This window comes from Patiria miniata, unplaced genomic scaffold, assembly GCF_015706575.1.
Source record: "Patiria miniata isolate m_02_andy unplaced genomic scaffold, ASM1570657v1 HiC_scaffold_10, whole genome shotgun sequence".
In the NCBI taxonomy this organism is placed as follows: domain Eukaryota; kingdom Metazoa; phylum Echinodermata; class Asteroidea; order Valvatida; family Asterinidae; genus Patiria; species Patiria miniata.
The window spans coordinates 3,628,823-3,654,787 of record NW_024037048.1 but is presented as its reverse complement, the minus strand read 5'-3'; the positions used below and the strand labels follow the sequence as shown (position 1 = coordinate 3,654,787).

Here is a 25,965-nt window from a genome sequence, read left to right as displayed (position 1 = left end):
AGGTTCGTTTGCACACGTTTGTGTATCTACATTTCCAACACGAAATTATACGAAAAGTAGATGTCTGAAAAAGGTCACCTACTTTTGTCTATTAACCCTTACTCCCTAGGCCTATTTGCTAGGATGTAGCCTCAATCCTGCAAAATCCTCCAATTGGCATCATGGAAAAATATATAGCCTCAATCCTGCAAATTCCTCCATTATTTCTTGAATATGGTCCTTGGAGGTGTGACAACTGCCTGAATCCTGCAAAATCCTGCGGCAGTGACTGTCAACTTGTTGAGGCTTGGCCAGTGACATCCTGGAGCAGTACAGAGAATTTCAAGCGTAATCCAGGCCTATCGGTATGCATGGCTGAGCAAAAACAACACAAGGTCCGGCCCAAGACCTTGACAAAGTCCATTTTACGAAATAAGTAACACACTTTTCCAATGTAACCTCAATCCTCCAAACTCCACCACTTTGGCAAAGAGGTTTTTGAAGGATTTAGGGCAGTTTGGGTCAATGGCATATGACTACTGTGCCTAGATGGATGATCTGACTGTAGACGACTAGCCTGCTTAAAAGGCATGGCAGGGCAAGTGGAACCAGATTATGGAATCGAGTACCCGTAACCATCTTTAGAAATTAGTCTGTAGACTGTAACTTCTCAGAGAATGAAAAAGAACTGATTCAAACGTCATTGATACTTACAGAAAACAAAACCATTCCTTGATAGTTGCAGTTTTTACAATAAAGCTAAAGAGCTCACTGTATACAATTGTATCTTGCGTACTGGTGCACAGATGTGGGGCAGTATTACCATGCAGACCTTTATGAACAATCTGAACAGCAACTTCCGAGATGGACAGTTTTGGGGTTGGGTTTTTATAATGGGTACCCGGGTACTCGTATTTTTGTTTTTCAATAGCGTACCCGGTTCCTGTACTACCCATAAATGCACACGCCTAGAATCAGTTTAACATTTTGATTGGAAATCGTTGCGTCAGTGCAACAAGGTTGTAACTCCATTCTGCAACAAAGTCATATCTCACGCAAATACGCTCCGTGCAACAAGGTCGTATCTCAACGTCCATTGACTTTGCGTGTACATCCGGGTTATTTTAAGCGAGATACGACCTGTTGACATTCTGAAACTCGCGTTTTGCATTGTTCATGCCATTTTAGGAGATATGACCTTGTTGCACTGACACAACGAAATATACATTGTACTGAAGTACATCAATTGTACCTTTGAAAAAGAACAATTCTTTTTTTTTACCTGAGATTTTTTTACATGAAATTTATATTGAATTGTACACTTACAAAGTTATAGCACTTTTTTTTAAAATCTTCCTACATACTTTATATTGTTATAGGTTTACCAATGACTTAAATAGAATGATCTGTCTTTTGCAGATTAACTTGAAGTACATGTTCTTGGCCTCGACATTAAATGCACACTGAACTGAAATGGGCAAACGAAAGGTAGCCCTGACATTTGCAGAGACCAGCTTGGATGGTGATGAGGATCTCAAGCCCACAAGGCGCTCTCGTCGAGTCGGGAATACTCATCCACAGCAGACAGAGCCAAACAAAGCTGACAGTGCTGACAGTGATGATGTACATGTAAGCGATAAGTTTTGACTTTTCCAATTGTGTGAATTAGGGAGTTTTTTTTTTTCCAATCCCAAAATAATAAGTTTAGATGTTACTCATGTATTATTAGTTACGTTTCACTCCTAAGGTAGGAACTTCGTTAGACTGGCAACCGTGTCCAATGCTCAACTGGCTTTTATACCCTTTCTTGGTCGTCAGATAGGGGGCATTGTGGGCGTGGTTTGGACTAGTTGGTGATAGGTGTTACGGAGCGTGTATGCCCCGTCGTCTTTATTGAGAGTGTTCCTCTCCCCCCCCCCCAATCATCTATATTGAGAATGTGTCGTCCCCCCCCCCCCCCTAAACTAGGAAGTTCATTAGACTGGCAACCATGTCCAATGCTCAACTGGCTTTTGTACCCTTTTTTTGGTTGTCAGATAGGGCGTTGTGGGCGTGGTTTGGACAAGTTGGTCATAGATGTTACGGAGCATGTATGACCTGTCGTCTTTATCGAGAGTGTTCCTGTCTCCCCCCCCCCCCCCCCCCATCGTCTTTATTGAGAATGCGTGTGAGGACTTGTGAGAACTTGTGAGGTCTAGTGAATACTTGTGAGGACTTGTATTGAGGACTTGTGAGGACTTGTGAGGATTTGTGAGGACTAGTGATGACTTGTGAGGACTTGTGAGGACTTGTACTTGTGATTGACTTTAAATACTACAAATTACTGCCCAGTATGCAAAATTGTATCAAAAGTTCAAGTCTGTTGTTCCACTCCATTTTGTTAGATCCCATTTGGCAGAGGACAATGGCGTTGTATGCATGTACATGTACTACGGGACTATTTCAGAGCTTTTTTGCCAAATATGCGCCCTTTGGATAAAATTGCCAGTTTTATTTGGGCTAACCTCCCCCGACCTGGATGGTGTTGTAACTTAAGTCGTAGTGCACAGTAAAAAAGCATTCATACAACATTTATTATTCCCTAACAGAACTCAACCCATCAAACCCCAACGGCATGTTTTGTTGGAATCTGTCAGGATGGGTACAGTATCCCTAAACTGACAGTCTTTTACATTGGGTTGGCACACCTCCAGAATCAAAGTCAGAAATATGTATGTGCAGTTTCCCATATGGTGTTGGAATTGGCCAGGATGGGTATGGTTCCTAGTAAATCATGCTAGGGAATTGGGGTGAAATGAGAAGAAAAGTCAACAAGAAGTCTTTGGGCCAAGTTGAAATTGGCTTGCTTCATTGACACAGAGATCTTTGATCCTATAGGATTTCGTCACATTGCCAAGCACAACAACAGCAGCAACAGCATCTACAGCACCCAGTACTAGCCTCCCTGCACAGCGTGGTCAGAGAAAACAACAGCGCATTCAAATCGTGGAAGAACAACAGCGACAGGCAGTTCAGAGAAGTAGGTTGACAATTGTCCCCTGGGGAATTTGTCTTGCCTGATGCATATTAAGACAGGGGTGCGTTGGCAATCAACACCAAGAATTGGTTTGGTGGTTTCTTGTCTGTGAATTTCTTCGGCATTTTTAATTAGGTTACAATTACGCCTGATCATGTCCAATCCCAAAAATAATTAGGCCTAAACCAAAGAGAAACCACCGAACCAATTCTTGGTTATGACCGCCAAAACGCACCCCAGTTTACCCATTCCTATTGGTCAAGAGCCTGTCATTGGCCGGTCTTAAACGGACGATAAAGACCCGCTGGCTGGTCTTAAACACTTTTTCAGTATCACATGAAATTTGGACTCCTATGAAATCCGGTGCCTTTTACCGTTTTATTGGTTGTAGAGGATAATATGTATTTGGTTCATGCATACATGTAGGCAAACTGGTTGTTTTTGGAGGAATCAGCAAGGATCTCGACAAAGGCTAAGATAGATGAAGTAAATTGTATGAAATTATTGTTATCATTTGCGTAGTTGTTTCACTGTACTAGTCAATTGTGACCAGCTCCACAAAAAAAGGTATTACAGTAAACTCTGGCTAAACTGGCACTCTCGGGACCCGAGAATTTGTGACGACTTGCACGACTGCCGATATATGCTATAAGTTGTCATTTTGCCGACTTACATGGTCTTTTGCGCACATGATTCATTGTACTAATTGGCTTTGATTTACCCTGCATTATTTCCTTAATGCTTGAGTTGAATCCAGCAAATTAATCCTCGAATTGTATCCTCACGTTTGGAGTATTGATAGTGGAGACCACGATACATATGCACGTGCACACTAATGTATTAAATGCGTGCGTGGTCTGGTATATACCACGCACGCATTGACTGGAGCAGTAGTCATTCAATAAGACGACCCCCAAAATGGACAGAGAGCATGCGTACAGCCTAGAGGGGGTACTGGTATTGATATGCTCACAATGCATATATGCGGTGCATGCAGCAAAGATCCTATAGCGCCGTGTAGTGGTATGCAGTAGGACACCCTTTTTCGACACTGATGCATGCAGCGATCACGGGCCGTGCGGAATCACTTTTCACTCAACTCTAACTTTGCCAACCACAGTACAGTAAGTCGATGCCAATGCGTGATTTGTCGAATGCCGACTTACACAAAGGATTTTGTAATGCTTTTTATGGAAAGGGGACCGAGAGTAACACGACCACTTGAGCGAAACAACGACTTATAAAAGCTGACTTAGAAATAAAAAATTCAATGGAAATGCATTACGGACAATCGGGACTTTAGGCAGACGGCCGACTTGAGCGATTTGACGAGTTGTACAATGTCTGTCTAGCAGGAGTTTACTGAATGTCGCAAAAAATTGAAATTGAGTTACATTGTATGTACATGGTTGGAAAGCCCACAATGCAAGCTTTCATTTGGTATATAATAATAATAATAATAATAATAAAGAACAATGCACACAAAATGGTTGTTTTTTCCTCTTTGTTCCTCAAACTCAACATTTCTGTGAATGAAACCTGAAACTGTAGGTATTAAAGATGTCATTATGACAAAAACTGAAAATCGAATTTTGACAAAATTTTCACCCTCTCAATGTTGAGCGGGCCATTGCACAATAATGCTCAGCGCGACTCAATCCCCTTTTTTTGTGAAGCAGGACACAATTAGTCTCGAGACAGGGACATATTTAAGGCAGGGCCAGGTGCCAAAAATTGGAAGCTTGAAGAGTAATAACATAGGGTGAGTAAAAAAAAAAGTCCCAAATGTCGGGACCATTGTTTTAGTAAATTTCTGCATGTAGCACTTTCAATAGCTAGGATATGAAATCCCAATTCATAAGCTTTCTTTTAGTACAAGAAACATTCAAATCATACATGTGCTTTTCAAGTTACGGTATTTTAAACACAACCACCATTTGGAAGTTCTGTCCATGGATCACAAGAAGGTAAGTGTTCTTTCAGCAAAACAAAAACAAATCACATGGGGATTGTGTTAATGTGTTTGAATTGTTTTCGTTTTGCTGAAAGAGCGCACACCTTTTTTGTGGTCTGTGGACAGAACTTTAAAACGGTGGTTGTGTTTAAAATCCTGTAACGTGAAAAGTACATGATTGATTTGAATTATTCTTGTACTCAGAGAAAGGCTTTTATATCCTAGATTTTGAAAGTGTTACATGCAGAACTTCACTAAAACAATAGTTCCGACATTTGGGTTTTGCTTTTTTTGACTCACCCTGTACATTTTATGACAGATAGCTGGATTTGAATGATGAGATGTGCAGTTTGGATTTGAATGGAACAAAATTAAGTTTTTGACTTTTCATGCTAGATGATGAAGTGCTGAGACAACAAGAAGAAGATGACATTATGGTAAGTGCCACGCAAACGAATGATTTAACTTGAAAACTAACAGTGTACAAATATGTAAAATGTGCAGTATGGCAATCAGAAGGGTGAATTGCACTGTGTCAATAGACAATAAGTAAAAAGAGTAAAATTAAGATTAAAAAGTTGCAAGCTAAAACAACATGAACAATATAAAAATGCATGTTTCGCTACAAATCTGATAAAAAAAACCCACACAAGACAACAGTAACAGTTATCGAACTATAGGCCTATTACTAGCTATTTGTAATTACAGAAAGATGGTGAATTTGTGTGAAAATGGGAACAACTTTTAAACAGTCGGGGGGGGGGGAGGGGAGGGGGGTGGGCATCACAAGCCAAAAAACGGAACCAAAAAAACGGGACCAAAAAACGGAACATGTTTTGTTTTTATTTTTACAAAGTGTAAAATTAGTATACTGTTTTCATGAAGTGACAGAAAGTCACCTTGTTAGCAGTGCCAGACTGCGATTAATATTGAAAAAGAACGGACGTATGCGCTCAACTGTTGTACATGTTTGACGCGAACAAGTAAAGCCCTGTCCGCACTGGACTTTTTTTGGTCAAACTAACCGAGACTATGGGTACTTTTCCCATTTTAAGTCCAGTGCGGACAGCCTAGGACGTTCTCCTCTCGGTTACTTTTCCTGAGTCCAGCGGTTACTTTTACTGGCCAACTGCTGCCCAGGAAAACTTCTCACGCGCCCAGGAAAACTGACCAGGTCACTTTTCCCGAGACGATAAGTCCAGTGCGGACAGTGCGAGTCGGTAAAAGCGGCTCAGGAAAGCGTACATCCGGCCCGAGCGCCCTGTTATGCATACAGAGACCGCACGAACCTGCACGTGCAGTGGCCGAACATTTTGTAGAAACACGCTTCGGTGTATCATCAAGTCCGAGCGGTAAAATCTCGTTAAAATATATATTTCAACGGACAAATACATACACAGAGAAGAGAGATCACGTTCTGCGAATTAATTTGCGGAAATTCTCTTTCTCCACCGATGTATTTTATTTTCTACGATCCAAATTCGTCCTGATACGCTACTGTAGTCATGCACGGAACATCATGGTCCGGTACCGTACGTACGTAGGCCGTAGTAGTCACTGATTCCTGGCCCACATCATAGCTTCGATTCTGTAAGCATGCGATGGGAACCAACGAATACCGATGGCACTGCTGCCGCACTGAACATCGTACAGCGGCATGGCTTCGACGACGTGCATTACAAATGCGTCAGAATTATAGGCCTTTTCGTCAAGATTTAGCGTGTCAAGATGAAATAATATCGTGTAAACGATTATGTTGTGCATGCAAATGGCGTGTGTAATATTACTGTGCGTATCGGCGGCTGAAAATGTGATCGGCAATTTGTTTTCGGTGTACGGTGAGTCATTATACTGACACTGTGACAGCTCGGTTACTTCTCCCACGCGGTCTGGGTAAATTTTCCCGTGTCGAAAGTCCAAGTGCGGACAGTGGTCACATTTGACCATTTCTCATTTTACCATCGTCTCGGTAAAACCTTCCAAAAAAAAAGTCCAGTGCGGACACGGCTTAACAGTTTCTCAAGTAACAATACACTTTATATGTTCCCACAAGTGACAAAACATGTGTACAAAATAATGGGGAAAATATTAAAATCTTCCTCGTATTGATGTTTTCAAGAAAGTGTAAAAAAGTTTTATTAATAAATTACTGTTTAATTAAGAGAGATGTTTTTACAAACAACTATGAATTAGCAAAGAACAAAGCATGTCGGACAAGGCAAACGTTTCCCAAATCTGTACACAAATGTAGCTTGCAAACTGTGCAAAAATGCATTTTGAAAAAAAAATAGTTAAATTAAATGCGATTATCTTATGATGACGCTTGCCAGATAAAGAGATTTTTGTCACTTCGTAAAAATACTGTGGATTTGTAGATCAGCAAGTTTGTGTATTGATAGCTTCAGGGACAAAGGTCAAACTTTACAAGCTGAAGGTCAAGGTCGTGGCCCATGATCACTATTGACCTGTAGTTGAAATTGGGGTCAGGGGGTCAATCAGGAAACAATGTGGACTCCATGCGAATACTTGTTTGACATACATGTATGTACATTGTATCTGTATTTTTGCTCATCTTTAAGTTTAACCCTAACCTCCCCCAACCCATCAACCCCCAACGTCATGTTTTGTTGGAATCTGTCAGGATGGGTACGGTACCTTTAAACTTACAGTCTTTTACATTGGGTTGGGCACATCTCCAGAATCAAAGTCAAAAATATGTGCGTGCAGTTTCTCATATGGTGTTGGAATTTGCCAGGATGGGTATGGTTCCGATGACTGCTCTATGTTCCGACATCCCTATGTTCCGACAACCTAGATTGTGTTACTCCCGGTTAGGGTTAGGGTTAGGGTTAGGAATAGGAATATGTGCAGTCGGAACATAGGGGTGTCGGAACATAGAGGTGTAACCATGGTTCCTAGTAAATTATGCTAGGGAGTTACCGGTACATACATGTATGTAGGGTTAACCCTAACCCCCTAGGCCCTTGTTGCTTACAACCATCCTCAATCCTCCAAAATCCTCCAAAATTTTCCAAAATTTTGCAACTCCGCCTAAATTTTTCAAAATTGTCAGACAGTCCTGCCTCAAAATGCATTCATCCTCAATCCTCCAAAATCCTCCTCATCCCAAAACTTTGCACTCGTGTTTAAATGAAGGTTAACCAACGCCAAATCCTTCAAAATTATCAGACAGTCCTGCCTCAAAATGCATTCATCCTCAATCCTCCAAAATCCTCTTGTGCTTCAATCACCATTCATCCTCAATCCTCCAAAATCCTCATGTGCTTCAATCACCATTCATCCTCAATCCTCCAGAATCCTCATTTGATTCAATCACCATTCATCCTCAATCCTCTAGAATCCTCCAAAACCGCCAGGAGGATTTTGGAGGAGTGAGGTGGGTTAGGGTTAATGGGTGTCCTTTTTTCCCCAGCGAGCCATTGAGCTCAGCAAACTTGAGATGGAGGCAGAGCAACAGTGCTCTGAGTCCCGAGAGGAATGGGGCAGCGCGCTTCCCCCGGATCCTCAAGAGCCTTGTAGAGATAGCCAATCTCCACAACCCTTGAGGAAATCCTTTTCCAGCAGGGCTGAGGCTGCAGATGTTCCTCCTCAGGAGGAGTTTTTGGAGGCAAGTTCTTGAACCCAATTTTAAGCGCATTCGTTTAACAATTATGTTTAACAACATTTCTGCAGATAAACTGTTTTCCTTGTTCTGTACATTGATTCTCCGGTATGCCAGTGAATATTGAAGAAAGTCTTGGTCACCTCGCCTTGGAGTTTCTGTTTATAATATTCTCAATTGCATGCCAGGCAAAAGAAATTGGTACAGCTTCTTCTTCTTTTTTTGGATTAGAAATACATGCAGTTTTAGTTTATTGTTGAAATTATTTTTAAAAATGTTAGTTCCATGGTTCATTAAGAAATATGAGGTGGATTGTGTTCGATCCCCCCCCCCCCCAACCCATCTAATACTTCAACGCTCACAAATGTTTTTTTTGGGGGGGGTAAAGATGTGATTGTAAAACATGTGTACATTTAAGTATTGAAGTATTTTTGGTTGATGTTGTGACATTGACAGTTGTGGCAAAGAAAACATGATTTTGAAGCACATGTCCATGTCATTAATCTTGGGCTGACACAGCAATTAAAGGAACTTAAGTGGGAAGACCCTCACATTAGCCTTGTTTTAATGCAGGTTGATAATGCATGCATTGTGGTCAACCTCTTTACATGCTTTAGGAAAACAACTCATTTCATATCGCACATGAATTTATTTATTCTGGCTAATATGACTGAGGCAACTCTGGGGCTTCTTCGATAATGAAGGAAAATTTATTAAAAAACTTAGAATAAATCTGGGAGTAGATTAAGACAAGGTTACTTCTGTGGAAAACATGTGATAAGTGGTAGGGTTGGATCAGTTTTGTATTGACACAGATTACCTGAGAAATATAAAGAAGCCTACATGTAGTAACCATACATTGAACGAGTAGCTATTTATGCCTCCCCCATTCTACGAGAGCAAACAATTGTACATTGAAGCCCGAGAAGGCTAACCTCAAAAAGTGTGCATTACTCTTTCAATTAACAAATGTCGTGTACTGACATTATTATTGAGAAGCTCATCTTTTGATTTGTCCAAGAAATTCATGCTATTATGCCTTGGACATTGTAGGGTAAATCCTGAAAGGTGTTGCAGCCTCGACCAAGGAATCTTTCTCGACACAGTAAACAATATTTTTTGTTGTTGTACACAGAACAACACAACTGAATCCCTATCATCATCATCATCGGTCGTAAGCACCGACTGTGAGGAGGGAACATCCCCTGAAAAAGTGGTGCAAACCAGAACAGACAATTGCACGGAATGGCAGGATGTAATAGGAAGTGCAAACTGGGAGGATTCATCTCCATCAGCGGGGGTGGCAAATTGTGATAGAGGAACACAGCCTATGGACAACAGTTCTGAAACGGTACATTAGATATTCTGAAACTTCAAAACCTCTTGTGAAATTTATTTTGAGCATTCCATTATGACACAAGATCTCATTTCCTGACTCGACCAAATTGTTTCTCTTGATAGGAGAAATAGTTCCATCGAAAAGTAATTGATTTGAACAAACTGAATGTTACAAGCTCCAAATACTTCTTTATATTAAAATACTTAAGCTTTGTATTCTCGACCCTTTACACAGTGCTAACAAAAACGAACCCTTTTTGAGAACTATGCTGGATTAAAAAAATACAAACATTGTCCATATGGGTCATTCCACCGGGTTGGGAAGCAGTGCATGTTACATCCATATATTTGGTTATATTATTAAAAGTATCAATGCATTCTAAACAATTGCTCAACATAATATTTGTCTTAGAGTGTTTCAATATTTGAAAAAGTTTGAAATCATTTGAAAGTACTTTGACAAAAATATGAGCAAAAATGTATTAATTCGGATGTGACATTGACACCGTGGCAATGTTTTGGTATAGTCAGGGTTCAAATATAGCAGAAACAATACCTCAAGTGTGGATGTAATTGTGTAAAAATCACTCAATGGAAGTGTGATATTTGGGTTTTACACCGTGCAGCCGTGTAAATGTTACGTCCACACAACCAAGCTATCATTTCTGCTCCATTTGATACCTGACTACCATAACAAAAGCTTTTCTTATTGTGTTGCATGTACAGAAGTACGCTAAGTGAATTTGGGTAAGGTTTCGCAGAAATTAAAAAACAGGTACAGATGTCATATTTGGACGTTACACTGACACGGTGTCAATGTTACATCCAAAATGACATTTTTTGCTCATATTTTTGACAAAATATATTGAAATGATTTCAAACTTTCTGCAGTAGTGAAACACCCAACAACAAATATTATGTAGAGCAACTGCTAGCAAGGCATTCATGCTTTTCTTAATATGGTCATATGTCACACTTTGTACCCCAACCCGGTGGAATGACCCATATAAGAAAAGAAGAAAAGAGGCCAACTCTAAGGTAGTGCTGCAACTGATCCTCAAAGTCCTGTTCGGTTCGGTTTTGTTTCGGTTCAATTTTTTTTCTCCGAACTCCGGTTCAGTTCGGCTCCGGAAGTGCATACATAATGTACATGTCCATGGTACAATGTATAGGGCTACAATGAAAAGCATATAAGCTGTTCCCCAGTTCGAACAAACTCTTGTGTATACCGCGCACGTCTGACAGAAATAATCATCACAATTTCCACATGCTATACAACACACGTTGAAGGAGGAATCTTTATTTTTGTTGTGTAAACAAAATACCTTTATAATTTGACTTGATGACGTTGAGAAATGACCATTGTAAATTGCTACCATGTTACCTATCACGGCCCAATCCGGCCCAGCGAACTATGATGAAAAATTTTCCCACACGTGCTGACAGTTTTCCCGACCAGTTTTCCCGAGTTCTGTCCTGTCTGAGCATGTCCTGATGGGCACTAAAAACTTCCTTCGTGGCACTATTTGCTGATAAGTTTTGTTCTAAGAACAAACAGCCTCCTTTTATTGTGCCAAATTTATGAAATCATAAATATATTTTTGGCAACAAGCTGACAAGTAGCTGCTGTAAAAAAAATAATAACTTTTCGATTCGTGACTTCAGGGAATTCTCATGCTGTGGACGGATCCATTAATTTTGTTAAGGGGTGTTTCACCCTCTTTAGAGAGATTACATCATTTTTCGTGTACAGTCTTTGCGAAAAAAAACATATTGCGAAAATTAAGAACTTATTCTGAACATGGGAAAGTGTTCAGACCCCATAAAAAGTATTTTTTGTAATTTTGACATGGTGAAAAGAAACTGAAAACGCTGGTATATTGTGCCGAGGAAAGCACACGCTTCACCCCAATTGGTTTGGTCCAAACATACTACGTCACGCTGGAACACGGCCCGGCAGGGCCAGATACTGACCACGCTGGGTGAATTACATGCAAAGAGCACGCTCCCTTTTCATTGAGAAAATCGCAAGGTGCGTACGATTTTTTTCAAAGCGTATTTGCCCAATATCCTATTGTATGCCTTGCTAGAACACTGCAAATGTGCGGTGACCTGTCAACATGATAAAGTCAATCATCTGTGCGCTTTAATTTTGCCCTTTCATTGCAAGCATTAGCATTCCTAGCGCTATCAACAAATACTTGCCGAACTCTCTTCCGAACTGACATTTGGGTTCGGTTCGGGTTTGGCTTGGTTCGGTTCAGAAGGCCAAGTTCAGCTATTTTTAGTTTGGTTCGGCGGTTCGGCTGCAGCACTTCTTACTCTAAGGAGTGTATAAGTAATGGAGGAGGACACAGATTTCAAGGAAGTACCTGTCACACAGACTAAAAATCAAGGAATAACTCAAAAGAAATATGATGCAGGATTTACATAGCAGAAAAGAGGTCAATAAATGTGAAATCATTGATCTGTGGCAAGATTGCGCTGATGTACCCGATGTCCCGATCTATCAACTTTTAATTGAACATAATGTGCAGTTGACTAGTGCTGACCCAGTTTGTTGAGAAGTGTATCCAGGAGCATAGTCAGTGCAGGAAACAATTGAAGGTGAACTTGATCCATTGTTAAAACTAGGTGTTGTTGAATCTCCATATGCATCTAACCAGTTGTAATTGAAAAGAAACCGGACGGCTCTAAATCCATATTGGTAATTTGTTATTGCACATGTGCAGTGTACATATATATAGTTTATATGAACATTTCTGAGCTTGGCACCTTTATGACATCTGTCCCAGGTGATGGGTAAATCAAGAAAAATCAGCATGTTTTTTTTTTCTATGTCCTTATAAAATGCTCTTTTATCTTTCATTTTAGGCAGGCTGCTAAGCCAGTGGTGCACCCAGGATTTGGTTTTTTTTAAATTTTTTAGAAGTTAAATTTTTTTCAAAATCTTGCCCAATATTTTTGGCCGTAGAAATTTTGGGGGGTTTTGGGGGCATTTGACATTGGTGCCGCCAGTTACACCCCTATTATACTACTCAAAAATAGGGAACATACATATCACGAAGGTCAAATTGTGGGACAAAAAAAACCCAAAATTTAACAACCTCTTGGGGGGGGCTCGAGGCCCCCCCCCCCCCTGGGTACGCCACTGTGCTTAGCAGAGAGCCATTGAGCAAACTAAAATCATGATCTAGGTTATTGCGTAATTGGAACCTCATTAAGCTGTTGTTTCAGATTTGTTTGTATGCAAATTTGCTCTTATGCTTGACCAACATCATTATTTTGCCAGGGAGGCCAGAATAGAAGCCAGGGAGGCCAGAATGGAAGCCATAGAGGCCAGAATGGAAGCCATAGAGGTGAAAACAGTCAATATCAAAGTGCTTCTCACACGTAAGTATGCTTACTGTTTTCAATTTTAGGGATTTGCAAAGCTTTCTGGTAATCAACATTACTGAACTGCCAGTACTCTCATTATGTTATTCTCCATCCCTTCAAGGTAGAGTTCTAAAAACTAACTGGCAAAATTATTGTTGAACAGTTTACTTGATTTAAAGATACATGTAGTAATAGCATCAAACTCCCTGTGAAATTATTCTGTCTGACACGATGCACACACGCACGCATCAAACTCCCTGTGAAATTATTCTGTCTGGCACGATGCACACAGGCACAAATTGAAAACGAGATCCTAGAATATTGTCTTTCTTGGAATGTACAGTATTCACAGAGCTAAAACTTCCTCAGGTTAGTTGTTAAGCACCCTTCTTTAGATTTTGAGTACTTTTGTTGCTTCTAGAAAAAAAAATGCACAAATTACAATTGATCTACCCTTCCTTTTAAAAAAAGGTGTAAATAGAAAAATGAGCCTCTGTAGTTTAATATGCAAATAAGTAAAATTAACGATGTACACTGTTGAAAAGGAGCCAAAAACTCTGCTATGTATGATGCGTGTCGCTTTAAAAAAAAAAAAAATATTTTCTTTTTTTGGTAGAGATTTCCTGACCTCCCCCCTTAAAATTTCTTGCGTCAGAAAGACTTTGACAGCTAAAGTGTGAATGTTTCAGACACTGACTTAACTAAAGGTGGTTGCATCAAGACGTACGTATTTCAGTGAATTGAAGTAGTCGGCATTGCAGTCAAGTTTTGTTCCTAAGTGGCCAATGTTCCCTTGATGAATCATGGGAATGCATCATAAGCACACATACTGTATGTAACAAATGTGTACATTACTTGTATGTGACAAGAAATTAAAAATGTCATGCTTTTATCTGACTCGGGCTGCTTCAGAATTTTGTGGCTACGGCTTCCTCGACCAAAGTAAATTTCCAATAGCCGCAGATAAAATCGCTCCTGTTTGACGCTGTCTTATTTACATTACATTTGTAGAACGCCATGATCAAGTGGTTACGGTGTTTGACTCATGTATGAAAGTGCATGGGTTCGAACCTTGCCAGGAACATGGTGTTTGTGCCCTTGGGCAAGACACTTAACTACAATTGCCTCTCTCCACCCAGGAGTATAAATGGGTACCTGTAAGGGTCGAGGACCGATTGAGCGCTGATATCGGCTGCCGCGTGGTCCCATGGCCTGATGAACGGGGGAATAATTGTAAAGCGCTTTGAGATCGTTGATACGATGGAAAGCGCTATATAAGCATAATTATTATTATTTATTCCCCCTTGCAGAATCACCTCAAGTCAACCGTCACAGGATTCTCGGAGAAAACGTCTACGGCGTCCCAAACGCCACATGGAAGAGGAGGTGGATTCCCCCCGGCAAGAGCAGCCAGCCAAGGTACGCAAGGTACCAACCCCTCCAGACCTGGATGAGACTGAGGAAGAAGAAGAAGATGAGGAGATTGATGTAGTGAATGAAGGAGAAGCAATGTCCGGTCAAGAGGATTTGGAAGAGTACCAGCAGTTAAGCCCGATGCATAAACCTCGTAAGGTCTACAAGCTGGTTGATACCAGGTGAGGTCATTGCAATTAACAGGTCTCAGCAGGCATACGTCAGGGTGGCAATTCAACCGTGCTGTTTGACTGGAAATAGTTGAGGAGTTCCTCTCCCACTCTCCCAAGCTGGAGAGAATGACGCCTCATGTTGCAAACTATGTGCCACGCTAGCACTGCATGCTGACTGCCAAGCTGATTATAAGCATAGAATCATTTTTACTCCCCTTTACGTACCCTTACAGGAAAGTCCCCCACCAATCACTTTGTCTATGGACCTTTCCTTGCTGCCCTATGGTTGGCACATTTTGTCAACCACAGGTTTACAAAATATGGAATGTCAAATTTGTAATAATAAAGAATAGTTAATTCCAAAGATTTCATTAGATTGTTGAAAATACAAAATATCTAACAAACACTTCTAAAGACTTAATGAAAATGCCACTGTCTCACATAATGAGGTTGTTAATATTCAATTTTTGACAAAATCTGTTGCCAACCACGGCTTAATTTATGCTCTTGTGGCAGCCCATACAAAATGGCGCTGAATGGATAGCCATCTCACTGCATAGCACACTGCACTCGGAGAATGTCCACTGTCAAATTAATAAGGGAATAAGTGTGTGCTTGGCCAGTTTTAAACACTCTGTTTAAGACCGGTTGGAGTCTGGATGCTGATAATTACCCGAGCTGATGGCGAGGGTAATTATCACCATCCAGACTCCAACCAGTCTTAAACAGAGTGTTGAATACCGGCTTTGCACATATTTATTCCCATTCATAATTCTTTTCGGCCCAAAAATCAAAACTGTTCGGTCCAAAGGTCAAAACAAATCAAAAATTATAAATTTTACTTCATGTTTTTTTAAACACCCCTCTAGCTATATATGTCCATGTCGTAAACAACTCCTTATATGGAGATTGGCACTCGCGTCGTGCAGACTGCGCGTCGTGCGGAACGCAACTGTGCCGATGTATTGTGAATTTAGGAGTCTGATATACTGACTCTCTGGTAGTATTGGGCATGCCTATGTGAGCATTATGGAGGTTCAACCAATAAGATGGTAACTAAAAGGCAGCAGATTTCATAGGAGTCCAAATTTCATGTGACACTGGAAAAGTTGTTTAAGACTTACCAGCTGGTCTTTATCATCTGTTTAAAACCGGCCACGTGACTGGCTCTCAACCAATAGGAAGGGTAAACTGTCTTAGGTATTTATGAATGCAAAATAAAATGTTTAAACCATTTTATATTCTTTTCCCTCCACATGCTTATTTTGATGAACTCCCTCACACGTCTTCTCAGAAAGGTGAGCTACCATTTGTAAAAACTAAATTGATTTCAAATATCGAAGAAACTATTGCTGACCAGAATTGTTTATCTTTGTCTACAAGTACTTGAACAACATTTGGAAGGGAAGAAAGCTCTGAAATCAATAATTGTGCCCGACAAACTTGATTTGATTCAGGTCTTACATGTTTTGTGCTTTTCAAGTCAGATCTAACATTCCATAGCTTTCAATATGCTCATTAAAACCCTAGCAGAACTCAACCCATCAATCCCCAACGGCATGTTTTGTTGGAATCTGTCAGGATGGGTACAGTACCCCTAAACTGACAGTCTTTTACATTGGGTTGGCACACCTCCAGAACCAAAGTCAGAAATATGTGTGTGCAGTGTTCCATATGGTGTTGGAATTTGCCAGGCTGGGTATGGTTTCTAGCAAATCATGCCAGGAAGTTATGGTTAATCTCAGAATACTAAAGGAAAATAACAAAAGCATTGTGGTACTTATTATTCATAATAACAGCCTCAGTACAAGTATGCATGGTATCCCAACGGCAAAATCAAGCATTTGATTAAAGCTATAGTCCATCATTTGCAGCCATCCGAAAAGTAACTGGCGTAATTACTGTTGAAAAACAAACTTGGTTGAAAGATAGTACGGGAACTAAACTCCCTGTGAAATTATTCTTTCTGGGAAGCTGTCATTTTGAAGTAATCAACGAAAGAAGGCATTTCCAACGGTGATTCTTAAGAAGCACCGTAGGAAAATTTAAATCAGTAGTTCGTTTTGTTATTCAGCGCAGCGCGCACAAGTATTGGAACGACGCACACGCGCGCGCGGTTGTTATAATTCGTCGGATCAGTGCGCGATGCCGCGTATAGCTGCAATTCAAAACAATTCAAAACATGATTCAGTAACTTTTGATTTGAAATTGAGATCTTAGAATGCTGCTTTTCTCGAAATGTACAGCTGAAGCTTAGCTGAAACTTCATCAGGTTAGTTGCTCAGTATCCTTCATTAGATTTTGAACACTTTTGTTGCTTCAAACGAACAAAATGCACTAATTACAAATGATGGACTATAGCTTTAAAGTTTTGCAGAGTGGAAGGCACAAAATAAATGCCAGAACTTGGAATTATTGTCTTTTTATTTAAAGATAAATTGAACCTTGTGAAATGTTAAGAGTTATGAGTTGTGTAGGAAATGGGAATTATGGTGTACTGATAGTTGTATTAAAAAAAACCTTGTATTTGCCAAATTTCTCCTTTTTTGCACTTTTTCCCCGTCGGCATTTATCACTCTGACTTACTTTTCCCTTGTCTAACAGCCCCATTGTCTGAAGCACCCTTTTTATGCCCCGCATAATGTCGGCAAGCGCTCCTACACCAGAGTCATCTACCAACTCATCCAAGCCTACTGCTTTCAACTCCGCCGTGCCCAGGCGAAGGTGCTGACTCGAGTTTGCTGGGGCAATCCCATTGTTACTGGCAACTGTTACAGTGATACCCTGGTGCAACGAAAGCGCGGCAGCAGGGCCTGTACATTCTATGCACTCAGTGACAGCGACGAGGATGGTAAGGCATCAGAAGCTGGGACAGAAGCTGAAGCACCTTCGAAGGGCAAACTTCAGAGGCGGAAGAAGAAATTGGCTGTTGATGCTGAGGATGACGCAGACTCTGATTTTGAGGATTTCATCCCAGCAGGTCGCCGCAAAGCATCGACACAAAGACGACCCAGGCAGGCTGCCAAAGATGTAGTGGAGATGCTGATGCAGGATGGGCGTTGCTTTCTGGAGGAGAGGCCTGATGAAACGCTCTCACCAACATTGGTGGAAGATCAAATAGAAACTCAGGATTTTACTACGGCGCCTGGTGATGGTTGCATGAACAAAGATTCTGATTTGAGTCAGCCAATTGTTAGAGAAACTCTTTCTTCGCAAGGAATCAATAATCAGGATGACAGCAAGAAGTCACCTCATGCACATGCGGATAGTCAGAGTAGCCTCACAGATATCTTTGGAGCATCCTCCAATAACGAAACTGATAGTGGAAAGAATGCAGTCACCAGCAGCCACCAAAGTTCTAGATCTCCTGTGACAAGCCCTCGTATTGATTCCAGTCACAGAACTAATGAAAAAAGTGAAAACAGTTGTGAGGAAGATAGCTTTGATGAAGAGATACTTACCTTAAGCACTCCCAAACTTCAGTCTCGTGCTGAAAGTTTTAAAACCTGCCTTCAAAAGGACAATTCACAAACCAAAAGTGTTGAACCAACCCAAGACAGACATTATGAGGTAAGGCCTCTTGTTTCTTTTCAGCAAGGAGAAAAGGATGAAGTGAGTAGCCTCAGAGATTCATCGCCACCTACCGTAGGTCCCTTGGATGCTTCCCAGAACTATTTGCTGCCTCAGCAAAGTGACAGTACCCAGAGTTTATCATTTGAGGAGCTCAGATACCAGTTTTATCTATCAGAGCCTGCATTAGTGAGACCAAAAAGATTTGAGGAAAAAACTGAGGGAGGAGAGTATGTTGTTGATCTTGATAATCTGTCACAGGAGGCACGCAACCAAAAGTCTATGGAGCATCCTGGAGCTGACAGATTGGAAGAACAAAGTCCACAAACAAAAGACATTTCCACTAATATCAGGCTTAATGTAGGGCAAGGACTGGAAAATCACAACAAAATAGCGAACGGTTTGCAGGACAGCATGCACAAGAGACGGTCACCTCCATCTGTGAACAAACAGTCATCCTTGATCAATAACAGACGTGCCACTGACGACGAGGAAGAAATTACAGATTGCGAAAGTCCCACAGACCGGGACTCGCAGTACAACAGCTGTAGGGATACCAGGCAGTCTGAACCAGACGAAGGTTGGGATGGCTCAGGAAACGGCCCAAAAGGAGATGATGACAAAGATTATGATGAGGAACTGAAGGACTTTGAAAATCAGGAGGACGCAGAACGGAGCCAAGGAGAGGTAGAGGAGAACGTCCATAGTGGAGATGATGCAGATGCAACAGTGAGAGCTGAATGGGAGGAGGAGCAGGATGAGATTCCAGCGATGGAGATGAGAGAAGCCATGGATGCTGCAAATGAAGAAGTATCTCCTCACCAAGGAGACAGACACGAAGAAGGTGACTATGGCCTGGAGGAAGAAGAGGGTATCATAACAGATGAGGACAGAGAGGATGATGCTGTAGGAGAAACTCACCATTCCTCAATGGTAAGCCTTTACTCCTCATAACTCAAGAGGTTTTTTGTTGAAGTGCTAAAGAATCTGTTTGCATTTTTGGTATTCCATGAAATCTTGTTTATGTATGTGATATTCTTTAATGCAGTACATTTGTGATACCTGAATCACTGTGGTTTCTTTACTATACAAGCAATTCATTTTCTGTCCACATTGTAGTTTTGTACTGATGGCACTTTTGAAGAACTTTTCCCCATAATTAAGCATTTCAGCACTTCAAAAGCTTTCAGGATCATCTACAGAACAACATTTTACTAGTGTCACTTTGGGGTGAAATGCAGCAGAACTTCTTTTCTGTGGTACATGTTGTATGTAACAGGCGTAGTGTTTTTGCCAACCACTGGTGGCAAATTGTTTTAATCATTTTACAAAACAAATCGTCTACACCTAAAAATAGGCATTCTAAAAAAAAATACCTCCGAAGATCAACACGTTACCAATAATTAATGCAGAAACTTCCCTGGCAAAAGCTGTTGTCAGCCATGTTTGAAATTGATGAAAAGTAATGGCCTACATGAACAATATAATATGGCAATCATAGGTTGTGTGTAAACGGGAAAAAAGATCTGTTGGTGTATCTGCTTGATTTTAAAATGGCGTTGTCTGTCGTCATTAGCGTGATCCCAAAGCTACTTGTACATGTACATTTAGGTCTTTTAGACATGACTCAAAGTAATCAGGCATGGTTCTAAGAGGCATCTTTTTGTGGCGAGGATGGGGCCAAATAGTTCTTGAGCAGAGATGCCACTTTTCCGGTTTTAACCGGAATTCCGGTTTTTAAAAAAAATCTCTCAAAATTCCGGTTTTTCCGGCCGTCAAATTAACCAGAAAAAGAGAAGAAAAACTGTGGAAATGCGTTGATTTTTTACCTCATTTAGTACATTTAGGCGCACGCATGGCACAACGTTGTTCGTTGAAGTACATGTAGTCTTAAAAACAGTCTTTGTGTATGTTGTTGTCGAGCCTGCATGCGATACAACCGGCCAACGTACTTAATTGCACGCAGTATACAACGGCGCCTCGCGCGTGCTTCACCGCGTGCGGGCGTGTTGTGTGCTAAGCACACGTAGCATTCAGCCTGAAAACAAAGTCTATCATTTCAGCTATCGGTGGTTTCCGTTCGCAGTGATATGTGAATACAAAAAATGCGGGTACCAACCATGTTTTCGTCGAGCGCATCGCGTAGTGCAAGGATCGTGTACACCGACAGCAGTGTTGTGGAATCGTGCATGTTTCGTGTCGAAAATTACGTTGGAAATTCGGGTAGGCAGAATAAATATTAGGAATATGGAAAAAGTCAAAGTGATTGAACAAACCGACAGCTTTAAAGGCCATAGAAGCAAAATTAAAAAATAAACAGAACTTGGCTTGGCTACAAGATAAAAGATGACAACGGGGACTTTGTGTCGGACACGGAGTGGCTTTTTCACACACAAAAAAATCCGGTTTTTTCAAGCAGCCGTTCCGTTTTTTTTCAAGCAGACCCAGTTCCGTTTTTTTCAAGCAGACCCTGTGGCATCTCTGCTTGAGGATCTTGATATCATAAAAATGATTAACAGACACTTCAACCATCCAAAGCTCACTTTGTTGATGTGTTCAGCTGTACAAAATACCAGTGCAGCTTGAATTAGAGATCCATGTAATACGTGCTCAAGCGTGGAAGCATCGTATTAATGCAAACTAGAATAACTGGACTGAGTTTGTATGTTTTTCAGATTGGTGTGGAGTGTCCATTGTGCAGCGTCACATATCACATCGACCAAATTGAGGCACATGCTTCTGGGTGCAACGGACCAACTTCACCTCAGCAAGAAGGTAAGTTTTAGGGTTTTTTTTGTGCATGTACATTTTTTGGGTTCTGTCTTATCTTGAAAGTGAAGGTGGAAGACCGAGAGTGGCCTAGGTGTTGGAGACTTGACTTGAGAATATATGACTTGTGATTGACTTGGGGCGCATTTCCATTGGGGTGCTGTTCAAAAGCTATGTTATGGTTAATCTTAGACAATAACTAACCTATTCGCTTTCCATGGACATTAAAATCAACAGCCACTCGCGAAAAGAAAGGTTTTTGGTGAAACATAGGCACAAAATTGCGGAAAAAGTACTCTATGTTCTTCAAGCTAATCATGGTAACTCATATGGCTTTGCTTTTCTCCAGATGCCAAATTTCTAGGTGGGGTGGGGGGGGGGAGACGCAAACTGTTTATGGGGGCGGGAAAGATGGTGATGCATTCGGGGTTTTAATTGTTGTCATAACCTTGTGTTGTACATGTACATACCAGGCTTCATCTTGCCTGCCTAATGAGGTGGCCCGCGGATTTCGCCAGTGGGTAATCAATGCATGAACACATACAAACCGACACACTGAAATTTGTATCCTTGTGGAGACATTTCTTTGTTCTCGTGTAGTAAAGTTTTCAAGGTTGCTACAGGTTGGCGGCATTGTGTAGGCGCTTGCCCACTGTCTTCAGGTTGTTGTCGAGGATGATTGGAAGTGTGGTACGAGGGCGTTCTCGCCATATATTATATTATATTATACCGGTAGTATAGCGGTGAACCAGTGATGTGCCATCTGACTTTAAACTTAATAGGTTTGAGTCAGTAATCCTTGCAAGGCAAATTATTAACTAGGGATCCTCAAACTGAACACAATGCCAGAAAAGTATATCAAAAGTAAACCCTGATCAAACAACACTTCATCCAGACAAGTGCAGGTTGGGGGATACATAGCCTAGAAATTTGGCAAAGGGAGAAAAGCAAAGTCGTATGAGTTACCATGATTACCTTGAAGAACATACAGTACTTTTTCCACAATTTTGTGCCTATTTTTCACCAAAAACCTTTCTTTTCGCGAGTGGCTGTTTATTTTAATGTCCATGAAGGCGAATAGGTTAGTTTTTGTCTAAGATTAACCATGACATACGTTGTAGGTTTTGAACAGCGCCCCCATGGAAAGATGGTGATGCAATCAGGGACCCCCTATTGTCCCTCTTTTGTTTGTACTTTTTAGAAAGGCCTCCCGTATGTTTTGTACACAAATCCAAATTAGGGACCTCTCGGGAATTGGGGACCCCATTGTCCTCTATTGTTCAACGTCCCCTATTGAATGTAGTGCTAAACTCACGCACCTACCCACACCTTTTGTGCTTTATAGTATAGCAGTGAACCGGTGATACTAAATAGCTTGCTCTATTAACTAGGGATCCTCAAACTGAACACAATGCCAGAAAAGTATATCAAAAGTAAACCCTTATTAAAGAACACTTCATCCAGGCCAGTGCAGGTTGACCTCTAAAACTGATTAAACATTATTAGCATGTGAAAAAAGCCATAGCATCTTCGCGTGAGCGTCAGGCATCGTCGACAGTGCATTTGAACATGGAAATCCAATTGGTCTCCCCCAACTCTCCCTTTCTTATTGTGAAGGGTGTACCCTCTATATACGGAGCCCAAAAAAAAAACCACCAATCTTCAAGCATGTCAAGAGCTGAAAGTTGTATTCAAGTGGTCCTCAGGCCCCCCCCCAAAAAAAAATTTCCGCTGCCGGTTTCTCTACCTGCTCTATTCTGACAGCCCCTATCCTAATTTTGTTATGGGAAAATGAGAAAAAAACACACAAAAAAACATCAATGCAGATGCTTCCATATGATCGTACCAAAAAAAAGGCCAAAAAAAAAACATTCTTTACCTACGTACCTATCCTATTTTCAAAAGTTATGTTATCAGAGGCAGAAGTATTTTGGCCTTACAACTGTCTTTCTCAAAGCTTATCATTCAGGCAGTATACAATTAGGTTTCTCTGCAAGCGGCATAGCCAGGGTTCTCATAAGGGGGGGGGGGGGTCTGGGGGAGGCTTGAGGTTACAATGGAGGGGCGTCCACAACTTTCATCTGTGCTAAAAAGTAGTCAGGTTTTTTGTCACCGGAGACACAACCTCCGTTACTTCAAATTGGGGGGGTGGGGGGGGGGGGGCTGGACACCATCTTTCCATTGGGGCGCTGTTCAAAACCTCTGTCGTGGTTAATATTAAACAATAACTAGCGCTTTTCACTATCCACGGACATTAACCCTAACTCCCTAGGGGGTGGGCAAAATTATATTAAAATTGGAGGATTCAGGACTGTTTAGGTTTGAAATATACAGCCACTCGCAAAAAAGAAATGTTTTGGGTGAAAATTAGGCAACAAAATCACGGAGAAGTTCTCTATGTTCTTTAAGCTAATCATGGTAACTCATACGGCTTGGCTTTTCTCCCTATGCCAAATTTCTAGGCTATGTGTCGATTTGTGGGCTATGTATCCCCCCAACCTGCACTTGTCTAGATGAAGTGTTGTTTGATAAGGGTTTACTTTTAATATACTTTTCTGGCATTGTGTTCAGTTTGAGGATCCCTAGTTAATAATTTGCCTTGCATGGATTACTGTCTCAAACCTAATAAAGCTATAGTCCATCATTTGCAGCTATCCAAAAAGTAACTAACGTAATTATTGTTGAAAAACATACTTGGTTGGAAGATAACAAGGGGACTAAACTCCCTGTGAAATTATTCTTTCTGGCATGCTGTAATTTTGAAGAAATCAACAAAAGAAGGCCTTTCCAACGTCTTAAGACGCACCGTTGGAAATTTCCGTTAGTAGTTCGTATATTTATTCGGCGAAGCGCGTGCAAGCGTTGGCACGACGCACACGCGCGTGTGGTTGCTATAATTCATCGGATCAGTACGCGACATCGCGTAGCTGCAATCGGCTCAGTGAGAACGTGTCTCGGACGCTGAATTCAGGCCCAATTCAAAACATGATTCAGCAACTTTTGATTTGAAATGGAGATCCTAGAATGCTGTTTTTCTCGGAATATACAGCTGAAGCTGAGCTGAAACTTCATCAGGTTAGTTCTTCAGCACCCTGCTTTACATTTTGAGCCCTTATGTTGCTTCAAACAAAATGCACAAATTACAAATGATGGACTACATGTATATCTTTAAGTTTAAAGTCAGATGGCAGATACATGTAGTGAAGGGCACGGTATTTACTATCACTGGTTCACCGCTATACTTTTAACCGCTATACTTTAACACACAAAATGTGTGGGTGGGAGTCTGTGTTTGTATGTGTTCATGCATTGAATAACCGCTGGCGAAATCCGGGGGCCACCTCATTAGGCAGGCAAGATGAAGCGTTGCATGTACAATACAAGGTTGTGACAACAATTAAAACCACTAATTGAGAACAATCTGTTTTCATTGACCATGGATATTGTAACGATCTAGAAAGACGATCTTGTAGCCATGAATGAGTCTTAACGAACTGAGCAAGAAAAACCGATTGTCTGCAAAATCTGCAAACACAACCGGCCAGAAGAAGTTTTGCAGTATGCGTTGCTGGGTTTGATCTATTCCAAGATGTCCAGCCATTGGTATTTCATGGGCTACTCGTAAAATCTCAGCCCTGTACTGTTTCAGACTAATAATCTAAAGTTTTGTCTGAAAGTCCTTGGTTGCTTGTTACTTTCTCCTTAGTCACATCTTTGTCAGATATCACTCTATCCCATGTCCCTGCCAAGTTTCATCAGTCTTCTGAGTTTTACACAATTCCTCCTCACAAGCTCCTATCTGGATGTCTCCTGAGCTTTCTTTCACTTCCTCTTCCACAGCAAATTGTGGAGTGCTGTGGCCTCGTGGTTAAGGGCATTGGATTCGTGGTCTGCAGGAAAAGCTGCAGGTTGTGGGTTCGAGTCCAGCCTGGGGTCATGGTGTGTGTGCCCTTGGGCAAGGCACTTTGTCACTCATTGCTTCTCCCCACCCAGGAGTAAATAGGTACCTGTGAGGGCAGAGATGGTTATTGTGATTGAATTAGCTTCCTTGCGCCTAACAGGCAGCATCGAGCTGCCTGTTATTAGTCTGAAACAGTACAGGGCTGAGATTTTACGAGTAGCCTATGAAATACCAATGGCTGGACATCTTGGTATAGATCAAACCTAGCAACGCATACTGCAAAACTTCTTGTTTGGTTGTGTTTGCAGATTTTGCAGACAATCAGTTTTTCTTGTTCAGTTAGACTCATACATGGCTACAAGATCGTCTTTCTAGATCGTTACAATATCCATGGTCAATGAGAACAGATTGTTCTCAATTAGTGGTTTTAATTGTTGTCACAACCTTGTATTGTACATCATCTTGCCTGCCTAATGAGGTGGCCCCCGGATTTCGCCAGCGGATAATCAACTTTACGGAGGTCGTGTCTCCGGTGACAAAAAACCTGACTACTTTTTAGCACAGATGAAAGTTGTGGGCGCCCCTCCATTGTAACCTCAAGCCTCACCCAGACACCCCCCCCCCCCCCCCTTATGAGAACCCTGGCTATGCCGCTTGCAGAGAAACCTAATTGTATACTGTCTGAATGATAAGCTTTGAGAAGATAGTTGTAAGGCCAAAATACTTCTGCCTCTGATTACATGGCTTTCGAAAAGAGGATAGGTAGGTAAAGAATGGGTTTTTTTGGCCATTTTTTTTGTATACAATCGTTTGGCAACGTCTGCATGTACCGATAGTAAACGGTAAAAGGTA

General features: G+C 41.2%; 1 protein-coding gene across 7 annotated transcripts in view; it reads left to right on the top strand.

The window, feature by feature from the left end:
• Window positions 1–25,965, top strand: part of LOC119735707 — a 56,024-nt gene that overhangs the window by 3,678 nt on the left and 26,381 nt on the right. For 3 of the 7 annotated variants that reach the window (XM_038209606.1, XM_038209576.1, XM_038209630.1), the window contains exons 2-11: window positions 1,399–1,608; window positions 2,857–2,998; window positions 5,346–5,386; window positions 8,383–8,577; window positions 9,707–9,922; window positions 13,202–13,302; window positions 14,598–14,882; window positions 16,168–16,171; window positions 17,478–19,376; window positions 21,119–21,218. In XM_038209606.1, the coding sequence (XP_038065534.1) occupies window positions 1,453–1,608; window positions 2,857–2,998; window positions 5,346–5,386; window positions 8,383–8,577; window positions 9,707–9,922; window positions 13,202–13,302; window positions 14,598–14,882; window positions 16,168–16,171; window positions 17,478–19,376; window positions 21,119–21,218 (3,139 nt within the window). In that variant the 5' untranslated portion in view covers window positions 1,399–1,452. Of the gene's footprint in view, window positions 1–226; window positions 345–1,398; window positions 1,609–2,856; window positions 2,999–5,345; window positions 5,387–8,382; window positions 8,578–9,706; window positions 9,924–13,201; window positions 13,303–14,597; window positions 14,883–16,167; window positions 16,172–17,477; window positions 19,377–21,118; window positions 21,219–25,965 lie in introns of all 7 variants that reach the window. The other 4 variants (XM_038209596.1, XM_038209587.1, XM_038209616.1 and 1 more) reach the window with 3 other exon arrangements.